We start from the raw sequence: 15,425 nt of genomic DNA, 5'->3' as shown, positions 1-15,425 counted from the left end.
TAATATACTCAATAACCTGATCCCACAAAATATTTTTGCCAATTTGATTTATCAGTCGATAGGGCGAATAAACTCTATCTTTATTATTACAAGATGTTCTCTATTATATTTTTACACTATAGAAAGCTTACTGTCAGGTTGCATAACAGCTTGGTTTGGGATCAACTCTGCCCAAGACTGCAAGACATTGCAGAAAGTTGTGGATGCAGCCCAGTCCACCACACAGACCAGAATCCCTACCACTGACACCATCTACACTTCATGCTGCCTCGTCATTCCTTCTTCTATCTGCACCCGTCTGGCTGAAGACACAAAAGTTTGAAAGTGTGCACCAGCAGACTCATAAACGGCTTCATACCCTGTGATCAGACATCTGAACAGTCCTTCCGTAAGCTAGGGTGATGTCCCATTCACCTCAACCCCATTGTGGATATTGAACTTTGTCTATGGAATTGATGCACAACATTGCTGAGAATTATATTCACAAGTTATAGAAGTAGAATTAGGCCATTTGTCCCATCGCGTCTACTCCGCCATTCAATCATGGCTGATCTCTGTCTCCTCTGTATCTTCCCCATTTCTCTACCTATTGTACGAGTTTGTCTTGATTGTAATTATGTACGGTACATCTGATCTGATCTGATTGCATGCAAAAAAAAACTTTTCATGTGATAATAATAACTTACATCTGCTATTTCCTGTTTCTTTAATGGTATTGCAAGAATGGAGAATTATTTCAAATGCAGAGAATATCATGGAAAAGAACACATACTGTTTATTACCTTACAATGACAATTTGTAAATCTTTCTCCCAAGATCAAGATATCAATCTGCACCTTCTACTTTGGTACAGTATTTAAACTTTGGTTCTAAATTACAATTGGTAATTTATACAAAAGGGCAACTATTGTGTGAAAATTAAGAAAATCTGCAGCTACTGGAAATCCAAAAGCAATTAGTTTATTAGAGATCAGTCCTGATGAAGTGATTTCAACCTGAAACTGGTTCTCTTTCCACAGACGGTGCTGACCTCACATTTTTTTTTTTTAACATTTTCTATTTTTATTGCAACCATTGTGTGGCGCTTTGATGAACCTTATGCAAAATTGGCCTATGCTACCTAACCTTGGTGAAGGGATGTTAATTTTATTATTGTATTGTATAAGTGCAATTTGAAACTGGATCTGTGACTGGTGTGCTGTACTATTTTAAGAACCTGCCAAATCTCAGTTGAATAGTTTTATCCAAACTATTTTGAATAACGTCAAAGGACGATAAATATGAGTATGACCACCTGCTGGCAATATGTGGGGAATTCATTATTCATTCACCCGGGACAAGAAGGAGAATCAAGTTTGAATACCTTTGATTAATGTGAATGCGACAGTCAGCTAGAAGATCAAAGATAACATTGAAAGATTACATGTTATATCTTCCAATGAAATTCAAAACAGATCGTGGAGTCCAAAGGATTAAAAAATGTTGCATTTGCTTTGCTATTAATGCTCTTTCACTTTTTCAATGATACTGGTAATTATGATTTGAGGAATATACATACCATGGAGTCAAACACATTTACTCTATTATTTCGAACATATGGGTGGAAAAAAGTTGTTGAATAATTTAGCGATTTTAAATTTCAACAAATATATCAATTATATTGAATTACCTGACGAAAACCCCAACACAATTTGTGGCCACTGTATTTGCTGGCAATCTTATTTGTTAAATAAATTATTTAATAAACAATTACATTAAATGAAACCAGATTGCAGCTATCTGCTGCAAGACTCACCTGCTTTGTCAATTTCTTTGTATTCAGCTTACCTAGGGATGAAATAGAATAAAATTACATTTAGATTAGTGTGTAAATATGAACATGTTATATACTGTCAGATCACCTTCATAGCTGGCATGCTGAAAAGGAAACTAGATGAGGATATCCTTAAAAATAAATGTGCAAAGGTCATCACTATAGGCAATGGTTCCACAAACTGGATGTCAGTATAGGTAACCCTATTTAATGAGGGAGTAAGAGAACAGAAAATTACAAAACAGTTATCCTAACAGCAGCGGATAATGAGTTCAGGGAAAATTGTGGAAATTGTGCATGTGAAATATTTAGACTGTTACTCTTTTGACTTTACTTTAGAGATCCAGCGCAGAAACAGCCCTTTCAGCCCACTGAGACCGCACTTACCAGCGGTCACCCTGTACACCAGCACTATTCCTACACACTAGGGACAATTTACACAAGCCAATTAACCTACAAACCTGCATGTCTTTGGAGTGTGGGAGGAAACATCTTTTAAAATCTTTTTATTAGTTTTTCTTCCAAAAAACAAAAACAAAATTTAAAAAAAGCAAAAAGAATAATGATATTGATAATAATTATATTGATACATGGGGATCAGGATTACATTAATAACAGGTACAACCTAAATATGAGTCCAGTGTCAAAATACACATTGAATATAGACCTCCCGGTCTCTATATATAGTTAAATGTTTAAAAGAAAACATATATGTAGTAAAAAACAAAAAGATAAAAAGAAAAAAAAGGAAGAAACATAAAACCCCCTAAACTAAAGAGAGAGAAAAAAAAGCAAAACAGAATCTGAGCAGAGAATTTCAACAATTTAAGTCTGTTTGTCGTCAAGTCCGTTCCACCATATAGAGGTAAAATAGTTTTTATAACGGTTAGAGAGGGAGCAATTTATGTTGTGTGAATACATTTTCCCCAAGTCTAATCAAATTTAACCAAGGCTTCAACAATGTCACTCCTGATTTTTTCTAAATTTAAACATGATATCGTTTCAGAGTACCAATGGAGTGTGGTCGGAGGGTTGGAGTCTTTCCATTTAAATAAAATAGATCTTCTGGCGATTAATGTGGTAAAAGCAATCAACCGATGGGCGGAGCGGGACAAATTAATAGAATCTAATATTGGTAGCCCAAAAATTACAGTAATAGGATGAGGTTGTAAATCTATACCTAAAACTACAGAAACAGTATCAAAATTGTCCTTCCAATATTTTTCAAAAAGTGGGCAGGACCAAAACATATGGGTCAGTGAGGCCACTTCAGAGTTACATCTGTCACAGGTAGGATCTATATGACCATAAAAATTATCTTTTGACATATGAACTCTGTGAACCACCTTGAATTGTATCAGAGCGTGTCTTGCACACATTGAAGAGGTATTGACTAATTGAAGAATCCTCTCCCATTTCTCTATAGATAGAGAAATTTGGAGTTCTCTTTCCCAGTCATTAATTTTATCAAATATATCTCTTTGTAATTTCAAAATCAACTCATATATAGTTGTTATTAATCCTTTCTGATAAGGGTTCAAATGTAATTTTTTTTCCAAAATTTTGGTTTGATGTGGTGGCGAAAAAAGGGTAGAGTAGCCTTCAAAAAATGTCTAATTTGTAAATATCTAAAAAAGTGTGAATTAGGTAAATTATATTTATTGGAGAGTTGTTCGAAAGACATAAAACAACCATCCAAAAACAAATCATGAAAAGCTACTAATCCCTTCCATAACAGAAAGGCTTGATTAGTACTAGAAGGTTGGAAGAAAAAATTAGATAAGATAGGACTCGAAAAGATAAAATCATTTAGTCCAAAAAACGTACGAAATTGAAACCATATTCGAAACATATGTCTTATTATTGGGGTTATATATTTATTCAATATCGTAATTGTAAAAGGTAACGAGGCCCGTAGAATAGAAACCAATGATAGCTCTTGTAAAGAATCACTTTCAAGATTTATTCATCCTGGGCATTGGGTATCTTCTAAATCTTTTGTCCAAAATGTTAGATAATGAACATTAACTGCCCAATAGTATAATCTAAGGTTCGGCAATGCCAAACCACCATCTTTTTTTGATTTCTGTAAGTATTTTTTACGTCTGGAATTTTAATTCTGCCATATATATATGAAGAAATTTTGGAATCAATAATATCAAAGAAAGATTTGGCAATAAAAATTGGTATCGTCTGAAATAAATACAAACATTTAGGTAAAATGAACATTTTAATAGCATTGATTCGGCCGATTAAAGATAAGGGCATTGGTGACCATTTAATAAACTGTTGTTTGATATGGTCAATTAAAGGCATAAAATTAGCTTTAAATAAATCCTTGTGTTTCTTGGTAATCTTAATACCTAAATAAGTGAAACTTTTGGTAGTCAATCTAAGTGGAAACTGTCCATAATTTGAAACTAAATAAGTTTAATAGAAAAAGCTCACTGTTACTAAGATTTAGTTTATAACCCGAGAAACTACTAAATTGATTAAGTAATGCTACTATTGCCGGAATAGATTTCTCGGGATTAAAAATGAATAATAACAGATCATCTGCATAAAGAGATAGCTTATGTGTCTTATTCCTGCGGACAATACCTAAAATATTAGGAGATTCCCTAATAGCGGTGGCCAAAGGTTCCAAAGCAATATCAAACAGTAAAGGACTTAAAGGACAGCCCTGTCTAGTACCTCGAAAGAGCCTGAAAAGAGGGAGGCTCTGATTATTAGTAATTATAGAAACCTGAGGTATATGATATATCAGCTTGATCCAAGAAATAAATTTTGGACCAATCTTAAATTTTTCAAGTGTATTGAATAAGTATTCCCAACCTACTCTATCAAACGCCTTCTCGGCATCAAGTGAAATGACATATTCTAGGGGTTTATTTGACGCTGTATATACAATATTCATTAATCTCCTAACGTTAAAGTATGAGTAACGATTTTTAATAAAACCTGTCTGATCTTCAGAGATAATTTGCGGTAAAATATTTTCCAATCTCATAGCTAATATTTTGGAAAGAATTTTGGAATCTACATTTAACAGTGATATAGGTCTATATGATGTCACTTCAGTAGGGTCTTTATCTTTTTAAAGAATTAAAGAAATAGATGCTTCATAAAAGGATTGTGGTAATCTATTCCTTAAAAAGGCTTCTTTAAAAACCTTGCATAGCCAGGGAGACAATAAACTTGAAAAATACTTTAAAAATTCTACTGTAAACCCATCTAAACCGGGAGCTTTACCAGAATTCATTGAAAGGATTGCTTTCTGTATTTCTTCTTCCGTGATTGGTTCATCTAACAACAGAGACTCATTATGTGGTAAATTTGGCGTTCAGTTTCTTTAAAAACTCATGCATTATATTGGAATCAGTAGGAAATTCTGATTGGTATAGGGAGGTATAAAATTCCTGAAAGAATTTATTAATTTTGTCATGGTCTACAGTTAGTGTACCATCCCGTTTACTCACTTTACTCACCGCTCTCAACTGATTAGTGAGTAATTTACCAGATTTTTCGCCATGTATATAAAATTGACTTTTGGTTTTAAGTAGCTGGTTCTCAATCGGTGATACTAATAACAAATCATATCCTAATTGAAGTTCAACTCTATTCTTATAGAGCTCTAAACAAGGTGCTTTTGAATATTTTTTATCAATTTCTTTAATCTCGTCAGCCAATATACGTATTTCTTTTTGAATTTGTTTTTTTAATCCCCCGGAGTATGAAATAAATTGTCCACTAATATATGCCTTAAAAGCATCCCAGACTACACCATTGGATATTTCTTCAGTAGAGTTTGTCAAGAAGAAAAAAACAATCTGATCTTTAATAAAATAACAAAATTATTGAAGCAAAGTCTTGAAGCAAAGTAGCATTAAATCGCCATTGTTTAGCACTAAACTTGGAATCAGGTAGTTTAATTGATAGTTTCAATGGTGCGTGATCAGAAATAGCAATTGCATCATACTCACATGCAGTGACCGATGATGCTAGCCAAGAATCTACTATAAAGTAGTCAATCCTAGAGTAACTATGATGTACATGAGAAAAAAAAAGAAAATTCTTTGTCATTTGGGTGTAAGAATCTCCAAACTTCTAGCATTCCAGAGTCAAGTATAAAAGAATTGATAAAACTATCTGATTTATTTGGAAGCACATGATCAGATGTAATCTGTCAATCAAGGGGTTCAGACAGCAGTTGAATTCTCCACCCATTATTAAAAAGTGTTCATTTAAATTAGGAAATGATACAATTAGCTGTTTAAAAAAACTCAGGGTGATCAATATTTGGTGCTTAAACATTCACCATAACAACTTTTGCTTATAAAGAACACCAGTAATCACCAAAAATCTACCATATGGATCAGAAATAGAAGAGTCAATAAAACTAGAGACTCCTTTCACTTTAGCCTGTGAATTTGAATGAAACTGCTGTCCTCTCCAAAATTTGAAAAATCGTTGATTGTCATCTTGCCTTACATGAATTTCCTGAACAAAAATAATCTGAGCATTTAGTCTGCGAAGAACTGTTTTCCTCTTAATGGGATGGTTCAAGCCATTCCATGAAAGGAAGTTAATAACTTTATCCATATTGCTTGTAAAAATCATGTGGGATGTAAAGGGTTAATTTCTTCAAGCCTAATAGTTCATGATACTGGAAGAAGAAAAATCTAGGGTGGAGCCAGAAGTGATGACATTTCAGACATTTTTGTAGTTAGATTTTGCACAAATAAAAAACACTAAATAAGAAACAAGAGACCCCTCCCCAGGCATACCTTGAGGACATTTCGAAGTGAGGCACTCAAATTTTAGAACCAAGGAACAGCAGATGCTGGTTTACAAAAAGGGACACAAAGTGCTGGAGTAACTCAGCGTGGCAGGCAGCATTTCGATAGAACACCGATAGCAGGAGAGTAGCACTTTGTGTCCTTTTCTTCCCACCCATCACTTGCCAGGATTTATCCCAACCCCACTTCAGTTTTCCAGCTTTCTCCTCTTTACTCCAACCAGACTGAAGAAGGCTCAATCCAAAACATCATCTGCCCATTCCCTCACCAGATGTTGCCTGACGCTGGGATTTTCCAGCACGTTGTCTTTTGTTCAAGATTCCAGCATCTGCAGTCTCTTGTGTATCCATCCATCTTTGTTCATGTCCTTCTATCACTCTTCAATCGCACAATCATAAAATCACTTGCTTTGTTTTTCCAGCTGTCAGCGTTCTCCCAATCCCTTGTATATAAACTTCCTAAATGTCAAATGGTCTAGCCTTTAACCACCTGTTTTCCATGACATTTCAATGTCAACCATCTGCCCACACACTGAATTCCACTTCTGACCCCCCAATACCCATTCAACCCATTATTCCCCCATACCCTATCAGCTCCAGTCCAAGAGACACTGATTTGAAGGATTTAGTAGGACATTGGTTAAATCAATTATGGCTAGATCTAACAGAACCACTTAAAGCACTTTCTGTCAAAACACTGAGCCGTCAAAACCGGTTAGGCTTTCAAGATAATCTCTGAATAAAAATGATTTTCTTGGACCATTCCCTCCTTTGTTGTTCACTCTATCCTCCAAAAGCAAACGTGAGAAGATTGTGCACTTATTTGCCACTAAGATCCCCACGCTTCTCACTCCCCGACCTGTTCTGATTGCCAATTGTCTTCCTATACTTGGCCCAGTGATTTTCCCAACTCCTTTTGTTGACCTCTTGTTCCGAAAGATCATTTTTCCTGCCCCTTTTTTCATCTTGTTCATTGTGTGGCATTTTATCAACAAGGAAGTGAAACAATAGACAATAGGTGCAGGAGTAGGTCATTCGGCCCTTCGAGCCAGCACCGCCATTCAATGGGATCATGGCTGATCATCCACAATCAGTACCCCGTTCCTGCCTTCTTTCCATATCCCTTAACTCCGGTATCCCTAAGAGCTCTATCTCTCTCTTGGAAGCATCCAGAGAACCAGCCTCCACTTCCCTCTGAGGCAGAGAATTCCACACTCATAACTCTCTGTGTGAAAATGTTTTTCCTCATCTCCGTTCTAAATTGCTTACCACTTATTCTTATTCTTAAACTATGGCCCCTGGTTCTGGACTCCCCCAACATTGGGAACACATTTCCTGCCTCTAGTGTGTCCAAACCCTCTCTCATCCTTCTAAATTCCAGAGTATACAAGCCCAGCCGCTCCAATCTATCAACATATGACAGTCCTGCCATCCCGGGAATTAACCTCGTGAACCTACGCTGCACTTCCTCAATAGCAAGAATGTTCTTCCTCACGTTTGGAGACCAAAACTGCACACAATACTCCAGGTGTGGCCTCACTCAGGCCTGTATAACTGCAGGAGGACCTCTTTGCTCATATACTCAACTCTTCGTGTTATGAAGGCCAACATGCCATTCGCCTTCTTCACTGCCTGCTGTACCTGCATGCTTACTTTCAGTGACTGATGAACAAGGACCCCTAGATCCCGTTGTACTTCCTCTTTTCCCAACTTGACACCATTTTGATAATAATCTGCCTTCCTGTTTTTGCCACCAAAGTGGACAACCTCACATTTATTCACTTTAAACTGCATCTGCCATGCATCTACCCACTCACCCAACCTGTCCAAGTCACCCTGCATCCTCATAGCATCCTCACAGGTCAATATAACATGGGTAGGAAGGAATTGCAGATGCTGGTTTATACTGAAGATAGAAGCAAAATGCTGGAGTAACTCAGCAGGTCAAGCAGCATCTCTGGATAAAAGGAATCGGGTTAGAACCGTTCTTCAAACCCTGTATACCACCATCACTTACCTAATATATGGAAGTGTATAAAATAACACAAACTCGAAAGTATAATACATATCGCAATACCTCGACTGGTGAGAAATACAACCTTGTTTAGCTCAGTATGAAGTTTAATTAATGGGTGTGAGAATCTTTTTCTCCTTGGTTTCCTCCTGCCTTTCCCAAATCCGCATGCTTCTGAGTTCACACCAGTTTGCTGATGATCTGTGTCCATAAGCATGTGGTAGGGATACTTTTACCTTGTAGAGTCTCAGATGCAGATTGCCGAGAACTTCATCACAGATTGTTCTTAGCAATGAGGAGCAATGCGGAAATCTCTTTTTTTTTCCACAAAGGGACACAAATTACCGGAGTAACTCAGCAGATCAGGCAGCATCCATGGAGAACATGGAAAGGTCACGTTTTAAGTCAAGACCCTTCTCCAGACTGTCTGAAGAAGGGTGTCAATCCAAAACATCACCTATCCATGTACTCCATGGATGCTCAGCCTGACCTGCTGAGTTACTCCAGCACTTGGTGTCCTTTTGTGTAGTAACCAGCCTCTATAATTCTTTGTTTCTACTTCTATAAATTTCTGCACTTGTTTTTAAAAACCATCATTGTGGTATCTTTTAAATATTTGTGCAATAGTAATTATTGTTAGTATTTAAAAGAAGCAGGGCAACTATTTAAAAAAAAGGCACTATGGGAGTACAATATATTACATTTTCTATCTCTGTCTTTTGAAAAAGCACAGAAGTCCGCGCGCACACCGTATCAAGTTCATCAGGCGTGCCAAAACCACATTTGAGATGGAGGTGAACAGTGTATTAATATATTGCAGTGTTTCTGTGTGTTGGCCTGGCATGTGCGTCTGTGCCTGTGCACTCTGATGGCCAGCAAGAGACAGCTCACGTGGAAACACATGTTATAAGATCCTTGGGAATGTCAATGGACCAGTGCGAGCAGATCACTGATGAATTCTCCGTATCGCCCTGTCAGGGAGGTTGTTGTAAAGACTTGTGCAGTCTGAGCTCAGCAATTCATTAGATAACATCTCCATGGAAACTTTGTTAACATTACTTAAGACTGGTGGATACAAAGCCAAGAATTTTATTAACATTCCTCTATTAAAACCAAGAGAATTCATATTATTGGCAGTACAGTTGCTAATTTTATCTCCTTCTGATACCTTCCAATTAGAAAACCAATGCCCTGGGACAAAGATCTATCTCCCTTCTTCCTTGTCCCATCACCTTCTAGTTTCTCTCACCCTTTCTGCCTTTCTACCCCCTCTCTTTACTGTGAACATTGTATTCACAAGATCCATCTCCTACTCGTTCCATTCTATTTTCATTAAGCTTGCCCACCTGCCTGCCCACCCTTCCTGGTCCTCATTTAGCTGATATTATTATCACAACAACGCCTCCACTTCCAAAGGAGACTGAGGAAATTTGGCATGTCTCCAATGACTCTTGCAAACTTCTACAGATGCACCATGGAAAGCATACTGTTGAGTTGCATCACAACTGGGTTTGGGAACAAGACTGCAAGAAATTGCAGAGAGTTGTGGATGTAGCCCAGTCCATCACTTAAACCAGACATTCCACCATTGAATCATGCTGCACTTTATGCTGCTTGGAAAAGCAGCCAACATAATCAAAGACTTGTACCACCGAGGTTTTCATTCTCCTCCCTGTTCCAATCCAGCAGAAGGTACAGTAACTTAAAAGCATGCGCCACCAGACTCAGGAACAGCTTCTTTCCCTCTGTTATCAGACTTCTGAACGGTCCTTCTATTAGCTAGGGTGCTGTCTGATTTACCTCAATCCCATTGCAGTCATTGGACTTTGTGTATGGAACTGATGCATTACAATGCTGACAACTACATTCTGTGTCCTCCCCATCCAATTTTGCTGACTCCATGTGTAGAGTTGACAATTCAATAGGCTCTGTAATTCCAGAAAGAAAAAAGGAAAGAAATTAGAAAAGCTAAAAGAAGATATGAGGTTGCTTTGGCAAGTAAGGTGAAAGTAAATCCTAAGGGTTTCTACAGCTATATTAATAGCGAAAGGATAACGAGGGATAAAATTGGTCCATTAGAGAGTCAGAGTGGACAGCTATCTGCAGAGCCAAAAGAGATGGGGGAGATATTGAACAATTTCTTTTCTTCGGTATTCACCAAGGAGAAGGATATTGAATTATGTGAGGTAAGGGGAACAAGTAGAGTAGCTATGGAAACTATGAGGATCAAAGAAGAGGAAGTACTGACACTTTTGAGAAATATAAAAGTGGATAAGTCTCCAGGTCCGGACAGGATATTCCCTAGGACGTTGAGGGAAGTTAGTGTAGAAATAGCAGGGGCTATGACAGAAATATTTCAAATGTCATTAGAAACGGGAATAGTGCCGGAGGATTGGCATACTGCGCATGTTGTTTCATTGTTTAAAAAGGGGTCTAAGAGTAAACCTAGCAATTATAGACCTGTTAGTTTGACGTCAGTGGTGGGCAAATTAATGGAAAGGATACTTAGAGATAATATATATAAGCATCTGGTTAAACAGGGTCTGATTAGGAACTGTCAACATGGATTTGTGCCTGGAAGGTCATGTTTGACTAATCTTCTTGAATTTTTTGAAGAGGTTACTCGGGAAATTGATGAGGGTAAAGCAGTGGATGTTGTATACATGGACTTCAGTAAGGCCTTTGACAAGGTTCCTCACGGAAGGTTGGTTAAGAAGGTTCAATGGTTGGGGATTAATGGAGGAGTAGCAAGATGGATTCAACAGTGGCTGAATGGGAGATGCCAGAGAGTAATGGTGGATGGTTGTTTGTCAGGTTGGAGGCCAGTGACTAGTGGGGTGCCACAGGGATCTGTGTTGGGTCCACTGTTGTTTGTCATGTACATCAATGATCTGGATGATGGTGTGGTAAATTGGATTAGTAAGTATGCAGATGATACTAAGATAGGTGGGATTGTGGATAATGAAGTAGATTTTCAAAGTCTACAGAGAGATTTATGCCAGTTGGAAGAGTGGGCTGAAAGATGGCAGATGGAGTTTAATGCTGATAAGTGTGAGGTGCTACATCTTGACAGGACAAATCAAAATAGGACGTACATGGTAAATGGTAGGGAATTGAAGAATGCAGGTGAACAGAGGGATCTGGGAATAACTGTGCACAGTTCCCTGAAAGTGGAATCTCATGTAGATAGGGTGGTAAAGAAAGCTTTTGGTGTGCTGGCCTTTATAAATCAGAGCATTGAGTATAGAAGTTGGGATGTAATGTTAAAATTGTACAAGGCATTGGCGAGGCCAATTTTGGAGTATGGTGTACAATTTTGGTCGCCTAATTATAGGAAGGATGTCAACAAAATAGAGAGAGTACAGAGGAGATTTACTAGAATGTTGCCTGGGTTTCAGCAACTAAGTTACAGAGAAAGGTTGAACAAGTTAGGGCTTTATTCTTTGGAGCGCAGAAGGTTAAGGGGGGACTTGATAGAGGTCTTTAAAATGATGAGAGGGATAGACAGAGTTGACATGGATAAGCTTTTCCCACTGAGAGTAGGGAAGATTCAAACAAGGGGACATGACTTGAGAATTAAGGGACAGAAGTTTAGGGGTAACATGAGGGGGAACTTCTTTACTCAGAGAGTGGTGGCTGTGTGGAATGAGCTTCCAGTGAAGGTGGTGGAGGCAGGTTCGTTTTTATCATTTAAAAATAAATTGGATAGTTATATGGACGGGAAAGGTATGGAGGGTTATGGTCTGAACGCAGGTGTATGGGACTAGGGGAGAATACATGTTCGGCACGGACTAGAAGGGTCGAGATGGCCTGTTTCCATGCTGTAATTGTTATATGGTTATATAGTTATATTTATTTCTATTCCCTCCCTCCTTTGTGTTTCTACTGCTTGTCATTAATTGTCCATGCTATTTGCCTCAACTGTTCTTTGATTAAAGCTGCTAAACTATTTGAGAAATGACCAAACAGTGAAATTATTTGGCCCCAACAATAAAGTACCATTGAACTGTTAACATTGTTAACTTGCAAGCAGCTCATTGGAAGCCAAAGGAAGTTGAGGAAAGACTCAGCTTCCTTAGTGCTAGATGGACAATGCTAAGAGGGAATGTCAAGGAAATGTATATCAATTATATAGCATTACTTCCTCCTTATCACAGCCTCAGTTCCATCGGCCTAACCATATTCCCGCACCGTCACTAAGTCAAGCTTTATGCCCCTCCAGCTTCCTTGTACCCATCAACATACATTTCCAGTGCCTCCCTCCTTAATATCTCCAGCTTGTCCTCAAATGTATTTATGTTATTTGCCTCAACTGTTCTTTGACTAAAGCTGTTAGGTTAGTTCAGAACCGACAAAGTAGTGAAATTATTTGGCACCAACATCCACACCAGTGGATCGTGATTTAGTAAAAGAGGGTTGTAAGCATCAGATAAACGTAATAACACGGATCATAAAAAAACCCACAGTGTTTGGGGGCCAAATCCAACCACAACAGAAGCCAACTCAATAACTGAGCGGTTTTCGATGGAAATAGTATCTCACATTGAAGTGGCAGAAAGTAACACATAATCCGCAGTATAATCCCCACCAAAACTGTTGTTTTACCTGTTTCTGAAAGGGAGAGGTGCAGAGAAGCATGAGAATTTGGGCCAAAAGTTGGACAGAATTTGCACATCAACAAAATTTCGTGTTAATTAAAAACCCTTTGTGCATTTTGTGCATGATCTCACACGGATGCCAATTGTATTACTCATGTAAAGCTTAAGAAAAGAATATTGTAAAGTCAAACTAAGATTTATGCCATCAAGGAGGCATTTCTGTCAGACTGCATAAACTTCATGTTTATCATACAAAAACAATAAATTCACTGGTAACATCATTACTTGTAATTCTTCAGCAGAAAGACAATATACATATAGCTTTAAACAAATTGTAATCCAGAGGATTGTACATTTGTATCTCCTCTTTTTTCTTTACAATTGCACGTATCTGTGAATTGTGGGGGGTAAAATAGAGAAAGAAGTTAGTATAGACAAAGTAGATAAGAGTATAATATCCTAACAACCAGAATTTAACAGGCATTCTAAAAACATGAAGTTATCATGTTTGGCTAATGATACAAAATCAAGCTTTATCACTGCTAGTTTTTATTGGCTTCCATACAGCTGGATGAATTTAGTGCATTTGCAGGGGGAGAAGGATTTACTCGCTGTGGAGCTGCTGCAATAACAACACAATCTTTGTAGAATTTATAGATTTTGTTTAGAACTCCCTTTTGAAATGTCTTTGATCATTGCCCATGCAGGTCCTGGTTTAATGAGCACTTTTAAAATTTTCCAAATATTATTGCTCTCAGTAAATCAAACTCTTCTTTATATTCTATCCCACTCTTATTTATATTCTTTCTCATTCTTCCTTATATTCTTACTGGTAGAAAATGTTTCCTTATTTAGAATCGTCATGTAGTAAAGATATAAAGTGCTGCATTTTAATGCAGCGTTCCCAATGAGGTAAATGATCCATGGTATTTAACAAAACTTTTTTTTTCTATATCTTACACAGGTGTTTCAAACCCTTTACTGCCACAGGAAAGGTACACTGCATCACTGAACGTTGGAGGGGTGATGGTTGACTTCCAAAGTTTATTTGGCAGCTTCCATTAGCATTCAACAGGAATAAGGAGTGACTAATTTTCATATGTACCAAAACAGAATAATGAAATGAAGAACATATACAAAAGCGAGAACCTGCCTAGAATGAGACTTTAGATGATGATACAAATGAAATATAAAACGGCAAGTTTATTTGATGCTACTTTGTGGTATTTCAAGAGACTGCCAGTGTGAGGACATTGTAAAACACACTAAAATCCGTGAATATACAATTTTACAGGGTTTTCTTCTGTTGCAATACACATGCATCGTTTAATTCTAATTCATCAACATATGACAATTGACTGTTAAGCCTTATTTTTAAAACAAAACAGCTACATAGCAAGAAGCATGGAGTTTTAAAACCAAGTGGTCCCAAGGGACAACAATAATGTAAATAATACGCAGTACTGTATTTAACATGGAACAACATTCAAAATAATTCCACAGGAAAGTTATCAAACAGAAAATTGCTAGAGTCACAAAATGAGATATAATAATCAAATGATCAAAAACCTGATTAGGTAGGTTTTAAAGAGTTGGGTTCACAGCATTCAACGGAACAGCAATTAAATTTGGGCATGCCAATGAAGAGGCAAGAATTGGATGTTAAGACTAGAGGAGATTACAGAGGAAGGGAGGGGCATGGCCAAAGAGGATGAGAATTAAAACGTTAAGGAGTTGCTTAACAGGGAGCTGGTGTAAGTCTGAGAGCCAAGTGGTGATAGACACAAAATGCTGGAGTAACTCAGCAGTTCAGGCAGCATCTCCTGAGAAAAGGGATAGGTGATGTTTTGAGTCGACCCTTCTTCACACTGAGTTAGGGGAGGGGGAAGCTTTTTTTCCAGCCTCCCACAGACCGCCACGAGTGACTCTGCCGACCCCACCTCCCCGCCTCTTGTCAGCAGCCTGGGTGGGGTGGTGGCTCCAGGCTGCTGGTGGGCGGTGGGGGTCAGCAGAGTCATTAGTGGAGGTCAGCTGGAGTAAAGAGATGCTAACTGACCTGCTGAGTTACTCCAGCATTTTGTGTCTATCTTTGGTGTAAACCAGCATCTGCAGTTCCTTCCTACACAGCAAAGTGGTGATGCATTCAGTGTAGTTGAAACAAGTAGTGATGCTCGATGACCTTTGGTTTATTAAGAATAAAGT

At 37.9% G+C, this 15,425-nt stretch overlaps 1 protein-coding gene across 3 annotated transcripts in view; it reads right to left on the bottom strand.

Moving 5' to 3' along the window:
* The window catches only part of micu2 (mitochondrial calcium uptake 2), a 285,685-nt gene that overhangs the window by 118,144 nt on the left and 152,116 nt on the right, over nucleotides 1–15,425 (bottom strand). For all 3 annotated transcript variants that reach the window (XM_055636971.1, XM_055636973.1, XM_055636972.1), the window contains exon 4: nucleotides 1,796–1,827. In XM_055636971.1, coding sequence (XP_055492946.1) covers nucleotides 1,796–1,827 — 32 coding nt within the window. The remainder of the gene's footprint in view (nucleotides 1–1,795; nucleotides 1,828–15,425) is intronic.

The sequence above is a fragment of the Leucoraja erinacea genome, chromosome 6, assembly GCF_028641065.1.
Source record: "Leucoraja erinacea ecotype New England chromosome 6, Leri_hhj_1, whole genome shotgun sequence".
Lineage (NCBI taxonomy): Eukaryota > Metazoa > Chordata > Chondrichthyes > Rajiformes > Rajidae > Leucoraja > Leucoraja erinaceus.
This window is presented reverse-complemented; position numbering and strand designations above follow the sequence as displayed.